This window comes from Mytilus edulis, unplaced genomic scaffold (genome assembly GCF_963676685.1).
Source record: "Mytilus edulis unplaced genomic scaffold, xbMytEdul2.2 SCAFFOLD_115, whole genome shotgun sequence".
NCBI lineage: Eukaryota > Metazoa > Mollusca > Bivalvia > Mytilida > Mytilidae > Mytilus > Mytilus edulis.
The window spans coordinates 43,407-53,801 of record NW_027268536.1 but is presented as its reverse complement, the minus strand read 5'-3'; the positions used below and the strand labels follow the sequence as shown (position 1 = coordinate 53,801).

At 31.9% G+C, this 10,395-nt stretch overlaps 1 protein-coding gene across 1 annotated transcript in view; it reads right to left on the bottom strand.

Moving 5' to 3' along the window:
• Positions 1–585: 585 nt before the first annotated feature.
• The window catches only part of LOC139507642 (proton-coupled zinc antiporter SLC30A5-like), a gene marked incomplete at its 5' end in the record, with an annotated part of 48,742 nt that continues 38,932 nt past the window's right edge, over positions 586–10,395 (bottom strand). Inside the window, 4 exon segments of the mRNA XM_071295833.1 lie at positions 586–1,732; positions 5,192–5,320; positions 5,909–6,135; positions 9,484–9,637. Of these exon segments, the coding sequence (XP_071151934.1) occupies positions 1,568–1,732; positions 5,192–5,320; positions 5,909–6,135; positions 9,484–9,637 (675 nt within the window). The 3' untranslated portion in view covers positions 586–1,567.

The window sequence follows — 10,395 nt, the reverse complement described above, 5'->3', positions numbered from 1 at the left end:
CCACTTTTTAAACACCTAAGTGTGTATTTCACTTGATTCAATTAGTTTATGTGAAAGATTTTAACTGATTAAGTCATTAAAAACGATCCGATTGAAGCTCAAATATGAAAAATCTCTCAAATATGCCAAAAAACGTCACTTTTCAGATTTTTTTGTCAAAAATGAAAGTGGCCGCATCCGTGTTCATCCATAACCTTTATATATGTTATGTATTATCATAAAATACAACTTACATTGCAATATTAAGGATGAACACGAATGCGGCCACTTCCGTTTTACACGGAAACCGTCTAAAATTTAACTAAAATGATAGAATTTTGAAGATTTCAGTAATTTAGCATGACTTAATGGTGCTACAACCCGATATATGTGCATTGTATTGTCAAAAACAGCCCATATTTATGTAGCAGAAGCATTCAACTTTCCAATAAATAACTAAAAGTTTACATTTGAACAATTTTGTAAAACTGTTATATTTTTGGGCCAAAAAGGGGCCTTACCGGACCTACTCCTTTATGGTTTGCCAATATCAACAATGAATCCACTGTAAATGTTTTTTTTCTCTTAATTATTAAAATCCACAAATATTCTTGCTACAACCTTTTATTGTATAGTTTTTTTTTAATGTCTAAGTTCTATAAATCTTCAAAAATGTTATCACAGAGCTATGTATTGCCTTCATGCAATTTTGAAATTACTATGGCAATAACTTAACATGTAAACTACGTAAAACATTCAAAGTCAATAAACCTTGACTGAAGGTGCAGGGTCAAATAACCTGCAGTGAAGTTAGATGTGCAAATGCCAATACATCTGCATAATGAATATCATTGACCTAAAACTTGGAATTTCCCTTAAACTAAAACCAATCCTAAATTTATTCTTTGATGAGGTGAGACAAAATTCTTATTTTATATACATTGTCTTTGTCTTATTGGTATACAAAGGCTGACAATATTTGTCTGGATTGTTCTGTTAATTAGTAAATAATTGTCCTCTAGGCTTTTAATAAATTGTATTTTACCATTTACAGAACTTAAATAGGTTACACATGAAAAGTTTAAAAATATTTTGCACAATATTTACAGGCAACTGTGAGGAAAATATTGTCCCATAACTTTGGTTACAATTAACAGGTAATAATATACTACAGATATTTGGTTCAAATCAAATAATTATGCCATCGTCAGTATTATTAAAAGCCTTTTAAATTAAGAAAGCATAAGCATGGAGGAGAAGATATGTCATGTATGTCTTCTAAACTCAATGTTTAATCTAAAATGCAATAACAATCTGACAGATGCACTCGTACTTAAGATCTTTATATAAATTTTCTTAAATTTTCTAACTTGAATACACTTTAAATAGACAATATCAATCAATCACAGCCTGGTCATCTTTTTATGAGGAAATATTGTTAAAAAACAAACAGTCCACTTCATAACATCCTTGTTAACACTGCATTTGAAATGTTGTTCAATAGGAATTTCCATTCTAATCTGTTTAATCATTCCCAGTGTGGCTTATGATCGATCCTATCAAGCCTTGTACCATTTAAATTGGAAATTTAAATATCTTTTATAGCCTGACCATTTTGAAAGAATTTTGAGTTTCCAAAGTCATTGTAACTGTCACAATTAGCACCAAGTCCTGATAAATGGAAGTAATATGTCTCTTTCTCCACCTGTACTGTTACAGTGTTAATGTTAATCTCTTTGAATAAATTTGTTACCTGAAAAATATGAAACATTGATGTGTCAGTTATTTATTTATATGTTAATACTAAACAGTATCAAACACAAAATCTGTGTTAAATTTACACATGCAGTAGTCAATATGCAACTTATTATCTTACAAGTATATTTGTAATATTCAAACAAACATATTTTTCCATTATTGGTAATATTATTCTTCGCATAAAATGCAGAACTGATCATTCTATTTCATAATATGTAAACTCACATGGCATTTCTAGTTCTAATGCTGAGCCAACTTCTGTCTTAAGTCTTTTTACTGTTCATGATTATTTACCAATTATACTAACTGTTAATAATTTATTGTCCTAAATATGCATGAAATAATTGCCATTTAAACAAGCAACAATCAATCAATATATTTTCTAAATTTATTTTTTAAATACTCCATAAAATATCTTATTTTTTGAAAATTTAAATAGTCCAATTTCTAACGGAATGAAGATGAATATATTTTAAAACAAGAGTGCACACACTGAAATGTCTTGCCTTCTATACTAATCATTGATATTATGTTGATAGTCCTTAGTATAAAGCTAAGCTTTATTACAATAGTCACATAAACTTAACATTAACCAAGATTACTAAACAAAGACCAATGAACCTTGAAAATGAGGTCAAGGTCAGATGAATCATGACAGGCAGACATGTACAGCTAACAATGCTTCTATACAACATATATAGTTGACCAATACTTATAGTTTTAAGAAAAATAGACCAAAACACAAAAACTTAACATTGTGCAATGAACCGTGAAAATGAGGTCACAGTCAAATAAAACCTGTGCGACTGACTGAAAGATCATAAAATATTTCTATACACTAAATATAGTTGACCTATGGCATATAGTATTAGATAAAAAGACCAAAACTCAAAAACTTAACTTTGACCACTGAACCATGAAAATGAGGTCAAGGTCACATGACATCTGCCCTCTAGACATGTACACCTTACCATCATTCCATACAACAAATATAGTAGACCTATTGCATATAGCAGGGTTTCCGCTGGCGGTCGCCATTTTCGCAATTTTGGGAAAAAATAATAATTGTGGCGATTAAAATTCGTCATTGGCGAAAGAATTTGGCAAAAGAAATATATGTAACGATTTATTTTCCACCATCTTGTTTATTTACTTTTTTTCGGGTTTCTCGGACTTTACCTGATCAGACAATACTCGGAATTCACCTTGAACTCATTAAGATTTTGACAGAAAATCAATAATCAGCTGATTGCATTTGTTAGCTACCGACATCAAAGGACTAATTAATTAATAAAGGTGTTGATTGTATTATATGACAAAATGATATGGTTAAATGGCGCCTGTCACTTATCACATAAAGGATTTATTAACCACTTTGCGACGCACGTGTTTGAAGCAAAATTTTGACGACTTTCCTTCTTTTAATGATAGTCCAGAAAAGAAAATTGTTGTTATGACAAAAAATGTACAAAAGCAAGAGAGGTCTCTGATTTAAAACTTTATCATGTCACAGTGTATACCCTGTCTGAGACCTGAATAACATATACTATACGTCTATTGTTTACATGTGTGTAATAGTAGATTAATTATTTTTTATTCATATTGTTAACATTGTATGTAGAGAGCCTTATTGAAAATTGGTTTAATCCAAATGAGTTACTCTCTTTAAATACAGATATTATTATTATTATTATTATTATTATCATTTAACTTTGATATCGATAATTGATTTGAGTGGGTACTTTAAAGTCGTTTCAGTAATACACGTGTTTCAAGCATAGTTTTACATTTTTACGATGGTCTAGAAAAGAAAACTGTCGTTTTGAAGATATCTAATCAAAAGGTTTGGAACAACCACTCGAGTGAGAGTAACCCTTCAATGTAATGACTACACATTACATAATTAAGGGATCAATTTCAAGTCAAAAAAATTGTGTTTTGTTGTAAAAAAACACTTCTTAGTACAAAAGGTCACATGTTTTTATTTTTGAAGAAACTTTCCCAAAGAACTGTACATATTTCAGGTATCCAAAATTTGTTTTATATTCCAGGGCATATATCTTTTTTATTTTTAAAAGTAGGTGCTTCTTTTAAAGTTGTTCAAAATATAATCAATTTTCCCTATACAAATCTTTTTTTTAAAAGGTACATGTTTAGTATTTATTCATTACAATGTAGACTCTAAGACAAGTTTGAGAGAATAATCATAGGCAGCAATGGGGCAAACTGGAGTGGGTGAAAAAAAAGTAAATATTTTAAAAGAAAAATATATTTGTGTTACTTGGCGAAAAAAATAATAAAGTGGCGAAAAAAATATTGTTTTGGCGAAAGAGGTGGCGAAAAAAATAATTGACCCAGGGGAAACCCTGGCATATAGTATGAGAAAGACATCTGCCCGCTAGACATGTACACCTTACAATCATTCCATACAACAAATATAGTAGACCTATTGCATAAAGTATGAGAAAAACAGACCAAAACACAAAAATTTAACTATAACCACTGAACCATGAAAATGAGGTCAAGGTCAGATGACACCGGCCAGTTGGACATGTACACCTTACAGTCCTTCCATACACCGAATATACTAGACCTATTGCTTATAGTATCTGAGATATGGACTTGACCACCAAAACTTAACCTTGTTCACTGTTCCATGAAATGAGGTCCAGGTCAAGTGAAAACTGTCTGACAGACATGAGGACCTTGCAAGGTACGCACATATCAAATATAGTTATCTTATTACTTATAATAAGAGAGAATTCAACATTACAAAAAATCTGAACTTTTTTTTCAAGTGGTAACTGAACCATGAAAATGAGGCCGAGGACATTGGACATGTGACTGACGGAATCTTTGTAACATGAGACATCTATATACAAAGTATGAAGCATCCAGGTCTTCCACCTTCTAAAATATAAAGCTTTTAAGAAGTTAGCTAACACCACTGCCGCCGCCGGATCACTATCCCTATGTCGAGCTTTCTGCAACAAAAGATGCAAGCTCGACAAAAATCATTATTTTAAGGTGAACAAAATTAATTTAATCCAAATAAATCAACACGACTGTCTCAAGTTTTTTCATTTGGAAGTTTTTATTTCTCTGTTTATTTTTAGACCATGAAGAAATTTTGTATTAATGACAGATCTCTAGTGTTCTATTTTCAATTCATTTACACTTTGACTAGACTCAAGGCAATTCCGGCCTTGGCATAAAAATTTTGGACGCTGTGCTATCACTGGAGGACATATTTTCACCACAAGAAGTTGTTTTGGTTTAAATTGATGTCAGACTCCAGTCATATTGGCAAACCCCATATTTATATAAGAGTTTTAAGTACCATTCGACCTAAGAACTATGCATAATCTGATTTATGGGTGTAAATATTTTTTCTTTCAAAAATTGCATAATTGATATGTATGTGGATGGTTACTTATAAGTAATTACTACTTACATATGCAATTATTTTTTGTTCACTAGCATCTGGTACAACATGTATATGTACTGTGCCATAAATTTTATCAGCTGTGTGCTGCCAGAAATGTGGTTCTCTGTAAGCCAGGATTCCTTCTATATTAAGCACCTAAAATCAGTAACAGACATGTCATGTGTGAATGTACATACAACTGATCTGTTAAAACCCTTTGCCTTCAAGTTTGTAAATCAAAAAGGATATTCATTTACTGTTGAAACATTCAAAATAATGAACAGATTATAATTTTTTTTATTGCATATTCTGTGAATGGCAGTTAGAATTAAGTTTTTAATACAAGACCTTATTATAAAAGCAAAATTAACTTTTTGTGTAGTTGTATCTGTTAACACAAAGTTTTTGTGAAGTGTCAGTTTGCTTTTTGTGTGTAATAAATGATCTGTGATCATTGTTTTTCTGATTTCTTCTGGAGATATTAATGTTGGCAGTTTTTCTTTGTATTGCCCTCTTTCTATATTATACTTATCAGATATTTTAAAAATGTTCAGTTCTGAAAAGTAAGTAGTGACAGAAACACCCAACTTATTCTATATCATGTAGATAGATATAAGAAGATGTGGTATGAGCGCCTATGAGACAACTTTCCATCCAAGTCACAATTGGTTTACTAAAGTAAACCATTTTAGGTCAAAGTACGGTCTTGTAATTCTCATGTTGCAATATCTATTAAATTCAAACCTTCTGTAAGACTTCATTTATCCCTGAATCTTCTTCGCTTGGAGAACGGAGCAATAAAATCATTGATGTTTCCTTCAGAAGTGGAAGGACACTCAACAATATCATCGTCGCAATAAATAATGAACATATAGGATCAGCAATGTTCCAGCCAAAGTTTTCTATCAGTACAGTAGATATGATTACTCCAACACTGCCTAGTGTATCAGCCAAAATATGTAGAAACACTCCTGAAATTTAATACACAAATGAATGACAGTATTTGAAAGAAAATCTCAATATTGATTTATGTAGTTGTGTCACAAGTCAAATAATGACTACAAAACTTTAATAAATATCTGACCTCGCTTTTATATTTCATTCACAAATTAGAGGGACCAAAAACAAAAGACCTATTATATATATTCCTGAATGGTATTTTGATATGGAACCAGTAACTGGTTGTGTAATCCATTCTGTATTATTGTGTACTGTGGATTCATCATGGACCACTGGATAAAAAAATTCATGGATTTTGGTTGATCAGGGAAACCATGGATAATATATAGTAATGTATGCAGGATTTGGCTAATCCACTAAATCAAGTTTCCATGAAAATACATGATTTTCACATATAATATAAGTACCAACAAAAAAAAATGAAATCCATAGTAATTTTACTGCAACTATCTATTGAAACATATAAGGAACAAAATAATTGCATCAAAACATCATCAAGTCATGAACCCAACAAACACCATAACAAATTAAAGCAAGAATGTGTCCCAAGTACACGAATGCCCCATCCACATTATCATTTTCTATGTTCAGTAGACCGTGAAAATGGGATAAAATCTCTAATTTGGCATTAAAACTAGAAATATCATATCACAAGATACATGTTTGCTAAGTTTCAAGTTGATTGGCCTTCAACTTCATCAAAAACTACCTCGACCAAAAACTTTAACCTGAGATGGACGAATGAACGGACGAACAAACAGACGGACGCACAGACCAGAAAACATAGCTCTGAACCAAAAAGCATGATTCCATTACAGCATGTACAGGATGTGTTAGTTTTATATTCAGATCAAAGCTGTTGTCAAATTTAAGCAAGGGATTCATACATCTCAAGTGGTGCATATAATAGATGTGCAGAATTTCAATATTTGCAGATCTGATCAATACTTTGGGAATTGGGTCAAGGTCACTAAACCAAGTGATTAGAAACAGGAAATATGCAAGTTCTACCATAAAATGAGGTGGCCTATGTGAAAATGGGTTTATGTTAGTTTCTTGTTTGAATGGTTTCACATTTTTCATGTTGGGGCCTTTTTTAGATGACTAAATGGTGTGATATTTTTTAATTGTTGAAGGCAGTGCTGTAACATATGATTTATTTTATCTTTATCAAATGAAATTAATAACCTCATTGACAATCATACCATTATCTCATTATTTATAATATAAACCTATCAGAATTAACCACAAGCAGTGTGGCTAAATTAACAGCAGTTTTAGTGAAAACTGAATCGAAGTCTGGTGAAAATATAATGCAGTGAAAACTGAGCCATGTATTATTGTGAAACCTGTTAGAACAAAAACCCTGTCTAAATGAACGCTGTATCAAAAGGAAACAAGTGAAAACCTGTCTAAACACAACCTTGAATCAACATGACACCTTTCTAAAGAAAACTCTTTAACTTTTTAAGTACTTTTAAGATCAAACAGATCAATTGTTTCAGTTCAAAATGTTTCATCTTCCAGTGATTAGATTAGTGAGATTGACCCATAGGATTTCATGAAAAGGGAATACAGACATGTTAAACTCACTAAAAATGTAAGCTCCACATTGAGGTAAGGAACTTGAACTTGAAGAATCTGCAATATTTATTCATGACACAAAAAGAAGGAAACAGATAAATAAAATAAAGTAAGAAAGAAATATCTATTTATGTATATAAAACTTAAGTTTTAAGAAGTGCAATCAATTAATTATAACAAGAGTGCACACACTGAAATGTCTCGCCTTCTTTACTAATCATTGATATTATGTTGATAGTCCTAAGTATAAAGCTTTATTACAACTGTCACATAAACTTAACATAAACCAAGATAGCTAAACAAAGACCAATGAACCATAAAAATGAGGTCAAGGTCAGATGAACCATGCCAGGCAGATATGAACAGCTAACAAAGCTTCCATACAACAAATATAGTTGACCTACTACTTAAAGTTTAAGAAAAATAGACCAAAACACAAAAACTTAACACTGTGCAATGAACCGTGCAATTGAGGTCATGGTCAAATAAAACCTGCGGGACTGACATATAGATCATAATATATTTCCATACACCAAATATAGTTGACCTTTGGCATATAATATTAAATAAAAAGACCAAAACTTAAAAACTTAACTTTGACCACTGAACCATGAAAATGAGGTCAAGGTCAGATGACATCTGCCCGCTAGACATGTACACCTTACAATCATTCCATACAACAAATATAGTAGACCTATTGCATAAAGTATGAGAAAAACAGACCAAAACACAAAAACTTAACTATAACCACTGAACCATGAAAATGAGGTCAAGGTCAGATGACACCTGCCAGTTGGACATGTACACCTTACAGTCCTTCCATACACCAAATATACTAGCCCTATTGCTTATAGTATCTGAGATATGGACTTGACCACCAAAACTTAACCTTGTTCACTGATCCATGAAATGAGGTCGAGGTCAAGTGAAAACTGTCTGACGGGCATGAGGACCTTGCAAGGTACGCACATACCAAATATAGTTATCCTATTACTTATAATAAGAGAGAATTCAACATTACAAAAATTCTGAACTTTTTTTTCAAGTGGTCACTGAACCATGAAATTGAGGTCGAGGACATTGGACATGTGACTGACGGAAACTTCGTAACATGAGGTATCTATATACAAAGTATGAAGCATCTAGGTCTTTCACCTTCTAAAATATAAACCTTTTAAGAAGTTAGCTAACACCGCCGCCATAGCCGCCGCCGGATCACTATCCCTATGTCGAGCTTTCTGCAACAAAAGTTGCAGGCTTGACAAAAATGATTGAAACATTTTTACAGGTGTTGAATGTTTAAACTTGTTGAAACATCAATAGAATACAAGTATAGCAATAAGCATAATTAAAATTCAGGACAAAACCAAAATGCTGTCACCTTACAAGATTACATGTACATGCTGCTAAAGATAAACAAGACAACCAGAGCCATGTTACCTGAGCCTCTAATTACTTCTGAGGAACTTGATTATTGGCACTCACTTTGTTAGTATTGTACATTAAGACAATAAATATTCATCCTTTATTCTATGTTTGACTGAAATTGTCAAAGCTGAACTTTGCATAGAACCTCAATACTAGAACTCTACTATAGTCAACTCTACCTGAAAGTCTGCTATTGAAGTTTACATTTCCACCCAAAATTTTTGTCATTTTCTGTAGGTTAAATAGTTGAGACAAAGTTCTTGTGTTGTGCATGGAACATTAATAATTTAAAAAAAATATGCAATATTGGCATTCACAACTTTTGGCTCTGAATTTTTTTAACCTACCTTCCATGTTTGTGTTGTGGCCTCCTCCATGGGAATGACCATGTCCTCCGCCTCCATGACTATGTCCATGACCACCACCGTGGCTATGCCCATGTGCTCCTCTAAATGCCACAATACCTATTAAATTTACCAAAAGGCCCATCACAGACACAGCCTTAAAGAATAAAATCTTACAGTTAGCATACATTTATGAATTTAAAAGAAAAGGAAAAAAATATCATTTGAAGGGGACATAAATATTTTAAATGCAGTAAAAAATTAAATAAAAAATATTACACATTTTACAATTTTAAATGAATATCATACACATTTTACAATTTTGAAGACATGCATAGCAGTTCAAATGCCTCTTACTGTTTTTGGTCTAAGGTATTTCTTGGAAAAAAAGTTCAGAGACATTAGCTATATATTTGAAGAATCAAATTCTTTTCTGAAAAGTTTAAGAAATATCCTAATTTTATTCTGTTTCCAGGTTGTTGTCTCTTATGGATATTCATCATCTTTTTTTACTTAGGAAAAATTTTGATCAACATAAAATCGAGAATGGAAATGAGGAATATATAGAGACAACAACCTGAACAAAAGAGCAGATAACAGCTGGTCCACAAATTGGTCTTCAACACAGCAATAAATTCCCCCACCCGGTGGTGGGCTTCCGCTGGCCAAACATCCAAAATATCTTGATTTTTTATTAAGATCTTTCCTTTTTCTATAAGGAAAGACCTTACTGTATTTCTTCTGATTATGAAGGTCTTTCCTTTTTCTATACGGAAAGACCTTACTATGTTTCTTCTAATTATTATTATTAGGTCTTTCCACCTTTCTGTGGAAAGACCTATTGGATTTCTTCTGATTATTATCATTATTATTATTATTTGGTCTTTCCACTTTCCGTGGTTCCGTGGAAAGACC